This window comes from Aristolochia californica, unplaced genomic scaffold, assembly GCF_029961685.1.
Source record: "Aristolochia californica isolate CCGP_79_NKW_82.1479 unplaced genomic scaffold, dmAriCali1.0.hap1 SCAF_2, whole genome shotgun sequence".
Taxonomy (NCBI): Eukaryota; Viridiplantae; Streptophyta; class Magnoliopsida; order Piperales; family Aristolochiaceae; genus Aristolochia; species Aristolochia californica.
The window spans coordinates 39,200,352-39,217,012 of record NW_027181881.1 but is presented as its reverse complement, the minus strand read 5'-3'; the positions used below and the strand labels follow the sequence as shown (position 1 = coordinate 39,217,012).

Here is a 16,661-nt window from a genome sequence, read left to right as displayed (position 1 = left end):
AAATAAACTCATACATTTTTGCTTGCATCATCAATAAATGTCATATAGTAGTTAAAACCACCAAGGGAAGTAACAATTGAAGGCTCCCCCACATAAGTGTGAACCAACTCCAATTTTATTGTCTTTTACTCCTTTCCAGCCTTAGAAAAGCTAACCTTTTCTGTTTACTGAAAGTACAACCTTCACACAAACTGTTTATAGTTTTCATCCCTGGTAGCTTCGCTTTGGACTGAAGTACTTTCATTCCCTTCTCACTCATGTGATCGAGCCTATAATGCCACAAATCAGAATCAATAATAGCATCAACAATTGTAACTAGAAGTGATGTAAAGAGTTTCAGTTTTAACTCCTCGTGCAACAACCATGACTCCCTTTGTGATTTTCCAGGCAACACCATTAAAAGTCACAATATGACCTTCAACTTCAAGTTGCCTTACTGAAATTAGATTACGCATTAGTTTTGGTACATGTTTCACATTGTGAATTTTCCACATTGATCCATTTGACATCCTCAAAATGACATTACTAATACCAATAATATCCAAAGGTTCTCCTTTAGCAAGATACAATTTCCCGTAATCTCCAGCAACATAATTCTTCATAATCTCACGATGTGCGGTGGTGTGAAAAGAAGCTCCAGAATCTAACACCCAAGAGTCAATAGGGCTATCAACGGACAAGAGTAAAGCGTCTTGTACCTCTTCATTCAACGCATTTGCAACATTGTTTTTCTTTTCATCCTTCTTCGATGCTCTACAGTTCTTCTTTATGTAACCAGACTTGCCACAGTTCTAACATTCTACATTCGACTTACTTCTATCATTCATTGACTTTCGTCTACCATTACCCATCTTGGAATTCTTCTCGAAGTTCTTGCCCTTAGTATCGACACTTAAGGAAAAATTAGATGTCGATGATTCTCCGGAATCCTTTCTACGAACTTCCTCTGCAAGAATGGTATCCTGAACATCATCAAATACCAACTTCTCGTTACCTACGGAATTACTAACCGCAACCCTTATTAAATATCAACTTCCCATTACCTTAAAGCACGAACCTCATCATAAAATTTAATTTGAACGGAGGTCAATCGATTTATAATCGTGCTAAACTCGTTCAAATACAATGCCACTGATATATTTTCAGTCATTTTTAAATTAAAGAGTTTTTTAATGAGATATACCTTATTATTTACAGAAGCATTCTCACACATGTCAGATAGAATCTTCATCATCCCCATTGTTCTTGGACAGTATCAACTGAACTGCTCCTAACACCTGTCTATCAAAAAGATTTTACTCATCATCTTTTATACCTTTTTCTGGTTTCATATATAAAAATAATGCGTATAACTTTTTACTATATAAAAAAATTAAAATTTATTAAGTATATAGAGATATTTTTATAATTTATAACTAAAAACATAAAATCTAAGAATTTATGCACAATTCCCAACAAAAACCTTGAAACTCTTTAGAAATTTATTCTCCTTTTTCTCATTATTCTCTTAATTTTCTACTCTTCAATCACCCAAATCTTGATTACAACAAAAACAGAAACATATCATAGAGACATTCAATATACAACTTTCTTTTTCTTTTTCCCAGGGGTTGCCGGGGAACCCGACGAGTATTTTTGCAATAGATTTATACATACAAGCAGGTCTAGAGGTATAGCTTGCGGTCTTCCTTTCTCGCGGAAATCAATGCAATCCCAGGAAACACACGTTGCTTGAATATCCATTTAAATCGTTTAAAAGGGATCAATCCAAAAAGAGAGACCAGCCACAAACAATGACCTGTAGTAGGGAAAATTGATGGCATTGTTTCGAACTTTCTCTCTCTGGCAATCTCTTCTAGTAGGGAAATGGGTGATTGATTCATTCACCAGATTCTCGAGATAGGCTTGCCTCACGAATTGGGAATGCTTTTGGATTCAAAGAATTTCGCCGCTGCCTGATATAGCTGCTCTTCGTCAAACGGCTTTGAGACATATGCATCCATTCCACATTCCCGGCATTTCTCGTATGTTGCATGGATCACATCTGCCGTCATGGCCAGGATGGGCAGATGATACTTGACCTCATTAGATCCTTCTGCTGCTGAACCTCCATTACTTAAATCTTCATTAGCATTGCTTTCCATAATACGTATTCGCCGGGTAGCCTCAAATCTGCATAGGACAGCACAGTTCACAAACACAGAATTTAATCAGATGATGCTTTTGAGACTTTGCCATTAAATACAAAGATTTGTGTAGTGTAAGATGAAAAACCTAAAGCTTCAAGCCCTATCACTCCTTCAAGATAACATAAAGAATCACTTCTCTTTCTTTGAATGATTGAATAACTGTTCACTTACCAAATATTATCTTAAAGGCACACAATCTTAGAATTACTGAAAATAACACTGTTCACATATTTAATCCTAATGGCAAAAAAGCAAGTAGTTTACCACCAAAGCACAACTTCTGAATTACTTGTAGTGAATTGGTTAAAAGATGGTACCAGTAATTGGAAAGTAAACGAACAATTAGGAGTATAAATGGATCAAGTCCCACTCAAGACTCAATTGAGTCCAGAGTCTGTGGCCTGGGCCAACCAATAAGCTAAAACAAGTACACCGAACATGAGCTGAATCTGGTTTAGAATTTTTGGCCTGGCAATAAGCAAATTCAGGTGTACTAAACATGAGCTGAAACCGTGGCCTGCAATTAAAATTGGTCCAGAATCCTTGGCCTGGATTATATGTTCTAACATGAGTTGAGCTCAAAAGCATCTCCGGAAAGATCTCACAACTAAACATGAGCTACAAGATATATATGTTATGTTTCTGACTGGATAAGTTAAGACCGGTGGACCCAGATCCGAGCTGACTACCATTCTCCGGATCAAGGTCACAGCCCGGCTATACCAAGCCACTCTTTGGGGCAAACCGACCTGTTATATGATATGATATAATACAAAGGATGGATAAATTTACAGTAAGCCACATGCGTCAAATGGAATGATATATTATGCTCCACAGCAGGTAAATCTGTCAATTTAGCAACAACGTTGAGCGTCTCCTGCTGAAGCTAACTCCACTATGTTACGACATATCTCTTCTAGGTTTTATATTCATTCAAAGACTAATCAGTTTAATCACCAAAAATGAAAAGATAGTGCTAGCTATATCAGATTTCCTACCTAGTAAGCCACATGTATTTTGGTATGCTTATTTAAGTTGAGATAAATTACATATTTGTAGCACCTTCATATGGTAAACCATAAATTATAGCAATTTAAAAAAACTATTAGAGATCTGTTTGTAATTACCCGTCCATTTCTGGCATCTGAACATCCATGAAGCATGCATCAAACTTATGCGGTAGTTTCAGAAGGGCAAGTGCATCTTTTCCACTCCCTACACACTCCACACGAGCCCCATACTTCTTCAGAGCTCCAGCTGCAACTTTCCTGTTTACACTGTTGTCATCAACTACTAATATGTTCTTCTCAAACAACAGGGTGTGAAGGACCCCAGAATTTTTTATAGCTTCTTTTCCTTGTGGCTTCTCGTCCTTTAACCCCAGTACCTGTTGAAGGCAGGCAGCAATAGTACTAGCTCTAAGGGGCTTCATAATAACCCTATCGAAACCTGCAGCCTTGGCTTTGTCAGAATCTGCAGAAGTTGCCAGTAGGATCAACTTGGGCAGTTTAAACGATTTAACGTTAGATTTCCAGTCCAGAACATGTTCAGAAAGCCATATCTCCTTCTCAATCAATATAATCTCTCTTCCAACACTGGTGGAGAAGCAACAGAATAAGATTTTAATATGCTTTTCATAAAGGAAAAATACTTCCGAAAATTACAAAGAACAAGAGTTTCTTCTTTAATAATGGTTGCAATATTTTTTATTTTTGATGAACGGTTACACAGCAATGCACCTTAAGTACCCAATACGCCAGTGAGAAGCCAAAAACCTCAAATGAAGAATGACATCTAGGTGGCAATGCAGTCTAAGACTCAATCTACTGAAGGAAGATGATAGTTAAAGAAAACTACTCTTTGCTCTCTGGATCATTTTGTAAAAACCAGTACTACAGAAGGTTCTGTACATGGGCCACCTTGAACATACATGAATAGTATAGTATCAAACTGACCAGATCTAAAATGTTATGAGCACAGCAGAGAAAAGGGGGGGCCCTGATATTTTGAGATTCATTAATTAGGTAAGCAATTTTTAGTAAAAAATTGTGCTTTCTCATCATGCGCCCCCCCCCCCCCCCCCCCCCGGAAAATTCTGTCTGCCCCTGGTCACCAATCAAGAGATTCTGCATGAGAACTAACATACTAGTAGATGTTTAAATTAAACAGTAAATATACCCATATTTCACAAGCAACACCACATCCTGATGTGGTGAAATTCTTATACTGTATTGGGTTAATTACATTGCTCGAGCATTTCAAATATAAGAGTACTAATGTTAGATGGTATGTTCCATGAAAGTAAGGTTCCAAAAAAACAAAAGTACATTACAGCCATTCTGTTGAATTAAGAAAATTAAAAACAACAGCCTCATTAGGAACCTGTGAAAACCAAAAAGTTCGTTAAAATAAAAGTAAGCTAAAAAACATCACTCACCCCGGTTTTGAACAGCCATTTTGTTGAGATAATGACCCAAATGCAAGTTTTATACTACTGACAACCTCTGCCCAAATACCAAGCCTCTGTAGATGATATTTTGTAATAGCACCCCTAAGGGGCCGCTTATCAACCACAATAGCCCTCATCCCCTTGAGACCAGAAGGAAGAGCCTCAGAAAGAGGTCTTTTCAGGTCAGTAATGGCATTCTTCTCGCATCTTTTGAAGACTGCTGTGAATGTAAATGTGCTTCCTATAAGAGGCCTACTCAGAAAGCTTATTTGTCCACTCATCAACTCAACTAGGCACTTGCTGATGCTTAATCCAATCCCTGTCCCTCCATAGTTTCGAGAAGTTGAACTGTCAGCCTGCATAAAAGGTGTGAATACCCGATCCTGTGCATGCAAAGGGATCCCGATACCTGTATCTTCCACACTAACCGTCAAGGAAACATAATCTGATGCCTCATCAGTAGCCATGCAGTACTGGTCTTCAGAGACCAGCAGTTTAAAAGTTTCCCAACAGTTCCTGTTGTCTGCAGCTTCAAAACCACTCAACGTAGTGAATGGACTGCCACCTGAAATGATATCCACTCCAGTACCTCTCTTTGAGTCTACTTCGGCCATTACATCTAAGACATGTTTTCGGTGTTCGGCCATATGGACTTGTACAAATATATGACCCCGTTCGGTAAACTGCAATCACCGAGAAATTCCAACTAAGTAAATAAAGGAAACCTAAATTATGTTTCCATGTAAGCAACTGTATTGGCAATAAATTTTCAATTTCAATAAAAGTAAAAGGTTAACCCACTGATCAAATCCATAACAGAGTATCAAGGACACAAAACATTATTCAATAACTTACTTTAACTGAATTTCCCACTAGATTGGTGATAATCTGCCGAAATCGTCCTGGATCGCCAATAATTATTTCTGGGACTTTTTCAGAGACGAATACAGCAAGCTACACTTTGCCATATGATGAAGTAGCATCATAATAGGGCATTTTAAGAGCATCAGCAAGAAATAAAATAAATGAGTTCAACAAAAATGCAGATGCACAAGAGTGGATGAACATAAATATCAAGTCAGTAAATAGTTTAAAAGTCACAGACTGCAATTGTCAGACTAGTAGTGGTAAAAGCTATATAAACTCAAAGATACCTCAATACCCTTTCCTCTAGACTTGGCAGAAAATACAGAGAGCACATCATCTAGGGCAGATCTGACATCAAAAGGCACCTCCTCCAACTCTATCTTGCCAGATTCAACTTTCGCCCTATCTAGCACTTCATTTATTAATGTTATCAGAGCTTTCCCACAAACTTGAGCTGTTTTTGCATAATCCTTTTGGTTTGAATCAAGGTTTGTGTCTAGAAGCATTGACAGCATCCCTACAACCAAGAAGATAAACTTAAAAATTGCCTTTTTTTTTTGCTCAGAGGTTCCACACACAGTACACACAAACACAGAGACCTGACCATACCAAGCACACCATTCATGGGTGTTCTGATCTCATGTGAAACAGTTGCTAAAAACTGCAAGGAAAAAGGCATTGGAATCAATAAGTACAACAAAATGAACAAAGTGTTGCAAATAAATTGTCAGAAACTGGGTGTGGAACCTCTGATTTAGCAACACCAGCATCTTCTGCTCGAACTTTGAGTTCTTCCATCTTGCGAAAAGCATCCTCCACTTTGGCAATGTGGGTAACTGCAGCATAAGTGATGTACCCTACCAATACAGCAATCACAAAGATACCCACTGAAGTGGTGATTGTGGACCAAGGAATTGAGGGCTTCTGATAGTATCTGACAAAATATGCAAACAATAAACCTTTTAAGTTACAGGGCAAGTCTTAGGTATCTTGGATGATTGAACCAAGTACATACTTCAAATATCAGATTGAAGCAGCAGTAAGAATTACCTACTCACCTACAGCTCATATGGTGCTTCCTGAATGGATCTCCAAAATCAAGCAAACTGACATGTGCAAGAGACATGTCACCCCCTGAATCTAGGGATCCGTACATGATTAATGGTTCCGACGAATTAGTGACATCATATACATTTACAACAATGGCCTGATTCCCTGAGAGCTGCCTCAGCAAATTCTTGACAAGGGACTCAACATCAAAGGCTCCTCCAAGGTATCTGTTTTCCAGCCCCGTGTTAATCCCGTTTATTGGAACAAATAAGGTAAACAAAAGCGGAAAGGCAATAACAAAAATATGAGCATTTTATAACCACAAGACATAGCAAAAAAAATCACCAACTTAAAAGCCTTCAGTGCAAACTTATTTCATCAGTTTTTTCATTCTTTAGGTTTTGAATATTCAATGTTTTCAGGGTGAATGAGCACAACGAAGGAAAGCGAAACAGTTTGAAATGCAATCAACAAAGACCTATCAGTGGAACCTTCCTTTGGATCCTGAAGAAAACTTACCAGATCCATTGGAACTTTCAGCATTTGCCACTGACTGTAGAAAAAAAGAGAAGAAAAAGAGGAAAAAACAATAGTAGCAGCATAGCGGTGGGAATGACAACAAATACAATATGGTAACAAAATTATAATACAATGTGGTTGTGGAAAGTATGAGGGTTATCAAAAGTATAATGGGATAAACAAAAGCAGGCTTATGGTCACCTATGGGACAAATTATGCATGATGTTGTTGTGAACCCATGAGGTCTTGCATTAAACAAAACACACCACTTTCACCTCCCTCCCAAACCAAGATTTAAATAGTGCCACTGGTTAATGTAATTTCTGCGGGCTGAAATGACAATGGTGACCTAGCGGAAGATCAAAGGAGGAAAGGTAAGCTACCAAGATGCACATCAGAAACGAACAGTATTCAAGATGTTGACCATAAAACAAATTAAACATACACACTAAGTGTCTCAACAGAACTGATGTTTCCAGAAGATCCCCAAAGTAAAATGTAAAAGGTCGGTACCACAACATAAATTGCAGCTGCTCTGTTTAGATGACGGTATGACACAGACTTCCAACATTCCTTTTTTTAAGTGACACTGCGTATATAACCGCCAGGGCCTAAACTCACGGACAGAAGCATAGTTTCTTGATAACTACAATTCTATTTGTAAGCTGCCAGAATCAATCAGAGTCCTTGAAAGATGAGCGTCAGAGGAGATCATAAGTTTATTATTTTTTTCCTTTAAAATCAAGGGAGACAGTAATTGACAAACCCAGTGAAGGAAAAAATGCCACATGCGCAATGTTTGACCATACATACTTTATTTGGATCAAGTTTCAGCTACTTAGGTTTAGTCAGTACGGATTTAGACTACCAAACTACCCCTAATAAGTCAATTAACAAATAATGCAATCGAAAGGTACTAGAAGGATCGAGTAAGTCTCACCCAGCGGTTGATTTGATGCGATCATCAACTGTAGCATCAGGAGAGAGACCAGAGTAGTAAACTGGAAATGTCAGAACAACACCAAGATGATTGGATTCTAGCAGCCTGAAGGGGCTCGTAAGAACAGCTTTACCAGACTCTCTAGCCCTCAGAATGTTCTCCCCGTCCTCCTAAAGTGGAGAAAAAGTAGCATGAACACCAAGCAGCTCCGGAAATCAAAATTTTCGAAGTAAATTAGAGGGAAAAAGAGATGGAACTATAAATTGAATCTACCTCTCCGGACATCATGTCAAGGGATTCAAGGTATGAAACAGTCTTTTGAGTGAAAATAACCGGAGCATATTCATCTTGAACAGATGAAGGTTCCCTTTTCATGGTCTTAATCGTCCAACCCTGCTGCTTCTCGAACTTCTCCCTCTCTGAATGAAGCACCCGCTTCGCATATGCCACACCACTAAGCAGTGGACGCTCGAAAGCCGTTCTCGCCGTGTACACTGCAAAGGTCTCCTGCATTTTGAAACCCAAACTGGTAAACGAAGACCAAGTAAAAAAAAAAAAGTAAAGCCCGAACTGAAATAATGAAAAACAATAAAACTAGAATGAACTTTCAATGAGTAAGCAGGAAGAGAGAGCGGTAGGATCGAGTCGAGGCAATTCTGAAAATGGTAGGTTAACGAATAATTATGAAAAAATAAAGTCATGCAGAGAATTTTGCATCTGGAAAGAAGGAAAGTGGACCTGATCAATGGCTGATGGGTGTTTGTGATGATGAAAAGTGGAGACGAGGATGGCAAGGGCATGGACATGATTAACGCTGACGGCAAATTGGTCCTGCAGCATCCTGGCTCGCTCATCGCACAGGCTAACAAGCACCTCCTTCCTTCTCTCCATCACTACAGCGTTCAAACAGCCACAGATATACATGGCAATACAAGCCGCCACCATGATCCAGACTCCCAGCAGTGACAGCGGCAAACTTTTCCAATACTGAGTCGTCTTGTTTCCCTTCCTGGCAGCCGACAGCCTCACGGCCACAGCGTGGTGGCTCGGCATCTTGGAACCCATCTTCTGTCTTCCCTCCGCTCACTTTCACTCTTTCACTCTTTCACTCTCCTGCCAGTACAAAACAAAATAAGGAGTGCCTTTCTATTTTCCTCATGATACCTGTAGCTTCGAAGGCCTTTTTTCTGCAGTGAGAAGAAAAGAGAACCGCTAGACTTAGTCGGTTAATCCACACTATCATTTTCTCACATCGGGTTGCGTGATACAAGCCTAAAAAAAAATTATTAATTCAAATAAGACCAGGTAGCCTCCCACGCCTTTCCCTCTCTCTCTCTCTCCGCTAAACGGCATTTACAGACAGGGGAGAGAAAAAATATGGAAGGCATGGAGGTGCAGCTTCTCAAAAGAAGGAAAATCCCAAATCCCAAAGAGGGAATGGGGCTCTCTTCATCATCAGATTCCTGGTTTCTTCATCTGGATTTTAGCGAGAACAAATAGAAAATTTTGGAACAGAGCTGTAATAATGTCTGAGGAGAGATTATGGATTTGTTAGAGGGTACAGACAAAGGCAGCCATGTTCTCTTTATTTTACAGAAAACCCAGGGGAAATTGACCAAGATTGGTTTCACGAGGGCTTTCTTTCGTTATTTCTTTGAGACCAGCGAAGCAGAGAGAGAGAGAGAGAGAGAGAGAGAGAGAGGAAGGTTAGAAATAAGCAAGCCATCTACCTGCATTCTGGTGCATTGTATTGTTCTCGTTTGTATTACGCGAAATCCTCTTCGGCCCCTCTATTCTATTGGAAATATTCGCTCTATCCCCCTTTTCCAGAGCAACTGAATCGAATTTGTGGATATATGTAGATACGCGACTGTCTGCTCCAACGCACTGTAACCATAAACAAATCTTCCCCAATCTGCACTTCTCCGATATACTATTTCCTTCCGTTTATAGAATTTTTTTCTCCTATTGTTATCGGACTGGGACTTACTCTTCGCATTTTTCTTGTTGGCCCCTGTTTTCTCTATGGTTCAGAAAATGAGAATCAAATCAATACACAGGAACTACTATTTGGTGACGATAGACAGTGGAATTTCAGAATGGATGTCAGCCGGTTTAACAAGAATCTAAGCTCCGGCGAGCTTTCTCCTAACAAGTAGCCGGAGAAGACTCTTTCACATTCAGAAATTGAATGCCAGAACGATTTTTGGCATAGACCCACTTATAAATCAAGGTTAAGAAACCCGATCTGTAGCGTTGCCAACTCGTACGCTTTCAAGGACTGAATGCAGCAACAGTGGCACGACTTTTCCTGGTTCCCAGCCGAATAGTTGACTGTTCTGAAGTCAGTTCTTTGCCTCAGAGAAATTTCAGACAAACTCCACCCAATCAATCGGTGGAAAATTTGATTGTCTAGTACAGGGATGAAATTGAGGAAGTAATTTCCAGCAGGTGTGAATCCAAAACTAGTACAGGGAAGCATCACGATGGTCCGACAGAAGCCAAAACCGATCCAAGAACACAATCTTTCCCGATCACCAGTCACACCATTACATCAAACTGAGGTGGATGATTCCAAAATCAACCGATTAAATCAAACTCGGCCAAGGAGGAAGAGGAGAAATGCGAGCTTCACCAAATAGGAACGGTTTTCCCACGATCATCCGAGGGATTTCATTTCCCCTTCTCCTTTCAAGAAAAAGAGCCTCGGGCCATCATTGTCTCAGGCTTTTTCTTGAATGTAGATCAGACGGCCATGTGAGTCTGGGGATATCAGAATCCAGGTTAGAAGCTGATACATGAGAACCCGAGGGCTTGAGACAAGGACGTCGGATGGTTCCCTCTGTGCGAGGGTTTTGGGTTTTTCACGGCCAAGGTGAATGGAAAAAAAAAAAAAAAAAGGTAAGAAAGGAATAGGAAAAAGAGAAAAAGAAAACAGAGAAGAAAAAATTCGAGAATATCGCAATCGAAGATCTTTCGGACAATGACCACTGACAAGAAAAGGAATCTCTTATTAGAAAATTATTGAAACCAACAAGGGGAAGTTTTCAGACGCTCTGACGAAAATACCACTGACAAATATCAGATTCCGACCCGCTTCCACCGTGCTGGTCTTTTCCAGAGCCACAGAAGCCTAGGCAATTTAGTCATTTCAATTGAAACTTTTCTCGATGGGGACCAACATTGCAACGGTCTGGATGCATTATCGTGCCGTGTCCGAATGTGACACTTCTAGTGCAGAGAGAATCATGATTTAGAGAAGAATACTTAAAACTTATCTCTTCTGTCACAACATCATTTACAGACGATTAAACCTTGGCTTTTCTTTTTCTATAGCTTCCTTCCAAACAGGGTTTTTTTAATTTTAATAAAATAAATAAATATACATTTACTTTTAATAAAAGGGGGGCGGGGGCGGGGGCGGGAGAAGATCGAATTGGGAAAGAAAATCTGGGAGATAAAGACGTTTATGTCCCTAGCTTCTTCCTTTACCGCTAGGCGTGCTTTGACAAGACACATGTCAACTTCGGATAAGACATATTTGTCGTCTAAGCCAAGTGAAGTGGCTCCCCTGTAATTCTTTCCGGAACCCTCCGGTCAAACTCGGACTCGAGTGTCCCCCACTCCCAGACGAGTCCTGAACTCGGACCCGAACCCAGGACTCGGAAGCTTTCGGCGGCAACGTTCATAAATCAGAAAAAGGAATTTTGTTTTACATATATAAATGCTGTCCAAGGCGTGGTTACAGAGGAATGCATTGACTTGTGGAGATTTGGTAGGTAGCACACTCGATCTCCAGCGCCAGAACCACCCGGACATCTACCTTCCCTCCTTTGACTCCGTTCTCCTGGCTCTCAATTTGCAAACAGTTTTCAAAACAAATTCGAATCCGATTTATCAAGTAACATTTGACTTCGAATAAAATTTTAATTATATTAAAACAAATTTGAAAAATGACTGAAAAAGGAAAAACTATAATAAAATTATAAAAGATGAGGGAAAAGTTATTTTCCCAAGTGTCTTTTTGAACCCATTGGCCTCTCTACTTGGTGAAGCTAAACTTACTACCCTTGGTTTCACTCATCGACATCTTCGTCATCATGTATACACTCTCCTCATCGGTGAGGACAACTCTAAAGTGGCGTAGGATAGTTGTGATTTGCAGAGCAAATGAAGTCCATCGGCTTGGAAACTCAACGTTGTGTCCATCATCTTACTCGCCATGAAATAGCCAAAATCCTAATCTATCAGTGATAGAGGACATCCAAAAGATATTGGTCGTAGGAGGCCGGAGAAGGTACCCCTCTTCGGACTAAGTATGTGAGTAACAATTTCCATAATGACTCTTTGTTTCATACTAAAATCCTTGACCTTTACCTTATAGAAGTTTCCTGTGTGATGCGGCTTAAGGTGAGAAGAATGGCCTCTTGTATATTGCAGGGTAGTCACTATAGAGGTCCATAGGCCAATTCACCTTCACATACTTGGCAAACCCCAAAGATGTTGTGCCTAGTAGGGTGGCTTCAAATCGAGCCGGCTCGGTTTCGGCTTAGTTCGATTCAGTATACCAGGATCTCGAGCTGAGTTCGAGATCCGGGATTAGCTCATTTAAATTAACGAGCCGAGCTCGACCGAATCAAGGTTTGACTCAAAAGTTCGCGGGTCAGCTCGTTAATTTAATGAGAGACGGGGAATTTGGGGGAGTCGGGACCGATGAGTGGGACCAAGAGCTGGATTTCTCCCCTCGTCACCGCCGAGCCCCTCCCATCCGCTACTGTGGCCGCCGCTCGATGTCTTCCCCCTCGTTTGCCTTCGCCTACGTCGCAGCCGTTATCCCCAACAAAAGTTCCTCGCCGATGCCGCTGAAAACTTTTCCCTCCTCGTTGTTCCCCCCATGCGAGAAGACGATTTCGCACGTGCGAGATCATAAACAAGTGAAAAATAATAATAAAACACTATAGGGACTATTAGTGGTTTTTTTAGTAAATGTTGAAAAAACATTTTTAGTAGAAAAACGTTCATAGGGACTATTAGTGCCTCGAGTTTTTTTGAAATATTTTTCTAATTGGAAATTCTTATTAAAAAAATCATATAATTTTCTAAGTAAGATTTTCCTGCGAAAACCGTATAGAAATTTTTTGAATAAGTATTTGACAGTTGATGCTATAATACTTTTAGCATGAGGTAATTTTTATAGCAATTTTGTGTTTGACATTTTATTTGAATAAAATTTTATCTATAACTATAGTAATATATTAAAATAATTATTAATTTTTATTTATTTCCCTAGAAGAGTCAATAAGAGGTTCATTTAACTTTCCTAAGAAAATTTTAAAATATTTTTTGTAATTTTCTAGTAAGTTACTAATAGTAATAGGATTTTATTTATAGTTTTTTTTTGAAAATATGTATCCAAGGAAAAATATTTCTAGTTTTTACTAGAATATAAATTTTCAACCAGGGGCACTAAGGAGGCCAGATTAAAAAATTACAAAATAAGCTATACAACATCTGTGGTAAAAAAGATTAATATTAGTGCGTTCTAATCCATTATCGAGATTCAATCCCAGACCACCCCTATCATTCTTTTTATAAAATGTATGCATAATTTTATATATAATTTATTTGACATATATTTGTTGGAAGATAGGGTCTAAGCCCACACGACCAAGGAAGACCCACATATCCAAGTGTATTAGAAGATGGGCCCAAACCCATAAGACCAAGGAAGACCCATGGATCCAAGAGAAATAGAAGACGGGCTCAAGGCCCACAGATCAAGGAGAAGACTCATAGGCCTACATACATTGATGGTAGGATGGTAAATAAATGGTCATATCATTGAGATGACATTAATCTAATTATATTAAAGTTCTAGGGTTAAAACCTTAAAACCCTAAACCCTAAGTTCAGGGGTATTATTGTAATATTATAATTTAATAAATTTATAAATAGAGCTTCAGGGGGAGGGTTAGGAATCATCAATTCCATAACCTTCTTCCTCCAGTTTTCTCCCAATGAGTTTTTTCCCTTTTTTCTCCATGAGCTAAATCCATGGAGTCCTGAAAATCAACATGGTATCATAGCTTTGATTTTTAGGATTTCGACTATGGTTTTTCAGGTTTCATTCTCCTTCGTGTAGGGTTAGAAATTTTTTTTCTTCTTTTATTTCTTAGTCTAGTGCATTGTTTTGCTTTCTTATGTTGATTAAATCATCCTGCCTATGAGTTTCATTGTCTCTGAAGCTGTCGATTGCCCTGCTGGTTCTATTGCTGCCCAACATTAATCTACCATTACTCAACTCAAATTAAGGTTATCTATCTTCGTTTATCTGCCAGAGACATTTTATGCATCGGAAAAGTCTCCCCGACTGTTGACCCACCGTCACCGAAAGTCTCTACCTGCGGCTTTTGTGTAGTGTTTTGAAAATCTTGAGAAAAGCCATTATGGTGCTTACAGAAGCTCCGTTGTTTTTGAGATGTTCTCCTTTGAAATAACCAGATTCATTATTTGCCGAAGACGATGACTTCTTACAGCGATGAAGTCATCGATAGTTGCTCTATTATTCGGGTACTAGACTGAATTATTTTTTGAAAATCTGTCTCTGTTCAGAATCGCGTTGCTGTTCCACTTTGTTCGGCTGGCGGGGAAGGCGACCCACCGTCGCCGGAGAAGATGACATTGCATCCGAATATTGCTGACGACGTTGGCGGAATGATCCCGCCAACTTTGTTACAGTTTCTGGACGGTTTCCGCCGAACGAGATGTCTTGCCGTTGTTTCCTTTTTGGAGGTGGAAAACGACTGCTACCGGAAAGTTTCTCGTTACTGCTGTCGGAAAGATCATTGCTACCTATTTTCAGAAAGTTATTCTGCGTTGTTGTTTTTCAGAAGTTGTCGTCATCAAAATCTTACCTTCGAAGTTTTGCTTGATTCCCGGTGATGTATCTTATTTTGGAGAGATTCCGTTTTCGTCTCGCCTTCAAAGATCTCTCTGGTTTTTATTCGAAAAATTTCCTCCCGAAGATATGGTACTCTGGTTTTCCGCTGTTCGGTGGGGGAAGAAAGCACTGTTGCCAAATTGAATTCTTCCCAAGTTTGGAAGAGCTTATTAAACCTGGGCCCGCTTATGTTTGCGGAGATCTAGACTCGCCCGTGTCAACTCGAACCCATACAACCTCGGATTGAGTCAACTCGGGTTTGGGTCAACTTGACTCGTGCTACTTATTTTCTTCCTCGATATACGTGTCCAAGATTTCAGCGCGACTCGATAAATTTTTTTTTACTGGCTCGATTGTTATTTTTGAAGAATTGACAAATTATTCCTTGGTCAGCATATTATTTGGTCTAAATATGTGCATTGGATTTTTACATGGGTCATTTTACAAGGATTATTTTGGGTCGTGTTAAATGGGCCCAAGCCAAGCCCATTTAAGCTGCTGCTATTGTGTTTCTTTTGATGAGACATTATTATTGAAGAAGAGGTAGCCTCATACCATTATTTATTGTCAAAATATAAAAAAAAAAAAATTGGTTGGGAGTCCATGATGGAGGAACTTATTATTATATTTATTGTCAACCGCGTAAAAAATATCAAATTTATTTGTGGTTGGGATTCCATGACGAAGGAACTTCATACCCGTAAAGAATGCCAAATTTTTGTGGTTGGAAGTACATGACGGAGGAACTTCATCCTCGTAAAAAATATCAAATTATTATGGTTGGCAGTCCATGACGGAGGAACTTATTGTTATATTTATATTACCACCCCTATTAATATCATATATTACTCTACCACTTGATAGTCGTTGTCCTGTAGAGGGACACAGTGGTGGAGGAGGACACTTTAGAGAAATGTCTTAACGGCTAGAAGTGATTTACTTTTATTGATATTAAATCACCTGGCCCTCATGAACGAGAGCACCAGCGTGAGGGGGAGTGTTGGAAGATGAATGCATATTATATAAGAAAGATTTTATACAACATTTGCAGTACGCTAGGAGTTGATGCTATCCTCTCACCTCCAGCTTGAGGGGGAGTATTGGAAGATAAGGCCCAAACCCACAAGTCCAAGGAAGGCCCACATATCCAAGTGTATTAGAAGATGGGCCCAAGCCCATAAGACCAAGGAAGATCCATGGATCCAAGAGAAATCGAAGACGGGCTCAAGGCCCACAGATCAAGGAGAAGGCCCATAGGCCCACATACATTGATGGCAGGATGGTAAATAAAGGGTCATTTCATAGAGATGGCATTGATGTAATTATGTTAAAGTTCTAGGGTTAAAACCCTAAAACCCTAAACCCTAAGTTCAAGGGTATTATTGTAATTTTATTGTTTCATAAATCTTTAAATAGAGCTTCAGGGGGAGGGTAAGGGAGAGTCAATTCCATAACCCTTCTTCCTCCAGTTTTCTCCCAATGAGTTTTTTCCTTTTTTCTCCATGAGCTAAATCCATGGAGTCCTGAAAATCAACAATATTTTATGTAGGTTAAGGTTGAACTCGCTAGAGCTCGAGCTTGAACTCGGTTAAAATTATTAGGCTTGAGCTCAATTACAATTTTAGGATCGAGGCTAGGGTCGGTTCGAGCTCCAGTTTGAAATATTTAAATCAAGCTCGACTTGAACATAGGAAGGTGCGGGCTCAA

At 39.5% G+C, this 16,661-nt stretch overlaps 1 protein-coding gene across 2 annotated transcripts; it reads right to left on the bottom strand.

The window, feature by feature from the left end:
• Nucleotides 1-1,468: 1,468 nt before the first annotated feature.
• LOC137955528 (probable histidine kinase 4) lies at nucleotides 1,469-10,806 on the bottom strand. Of its 2 annotated transcripts, none has more exons than XM_068802510.1 (12): nucleotides 9,745-10,806; nucleotides 8,753-9,201; nucleotides 8,288-8,521; nucleotides 8,015-8,184; nucleotides 6,564-6,782; nucleotides 6,253-6,439; nucleotides 6,115-6,166; nucleotides 5,793-6,022; nucleotides 5,494-5,592; nucleotides 4,627-5,321; nucleotides 3,317-3,784; nucleotides 1,469-2,172 (listed from the first exon to the last, which is right to left on the bottom strand). In XM_068802510.1, the coding sequence occupies exons 2-12, from the start codon at nucleotides 9,077-9,079 to the stop codon at nucleotides 1,911-1,913; spliced, it is 2,943 nt and encodes a 980-aa protein (XP_068658611.1). In that variant the 5' UTR covers nucleotides 9,080-9,201; nucleotides 9,745-10,806; the 3' UTR covers nucleotides 1,469-1,910. The 2 variants fall into 2 exon arrangements, with proteins under 2 accessions (XP_068658611.1, XP_068658612.1); XM_068802511.1 differs by having other exon boundaries at nucleotides 8,753-9,127.
• Nucleotides 10,807-16,661: the final 5,855 nt, after the last annotated feature.

Coding starts and splice junctions, on each gene's coding strand:
- LOC137955528 (XM_068802510.1), bottom strand. CDS start 9,079: ATGGGTTCCAAGATGCCGAGCCACCACGCTGTGGCCGTGAGGCTGTCG. Junction 5,593..5,792: donor CTAGAGGAAAGGGTATTGAG/GTATCTTTGAGT, acceptor GGCAAAGTGTAG/CTTGCTGTATTCGTCTCTGA. Junction 3,785..4,626: donor AATGGCTGTTCAAAACCGGG/GTGAGTGATGTT, acceptor CTTCTCCACCAG/TGTTGGAAGAGAGATTATAT.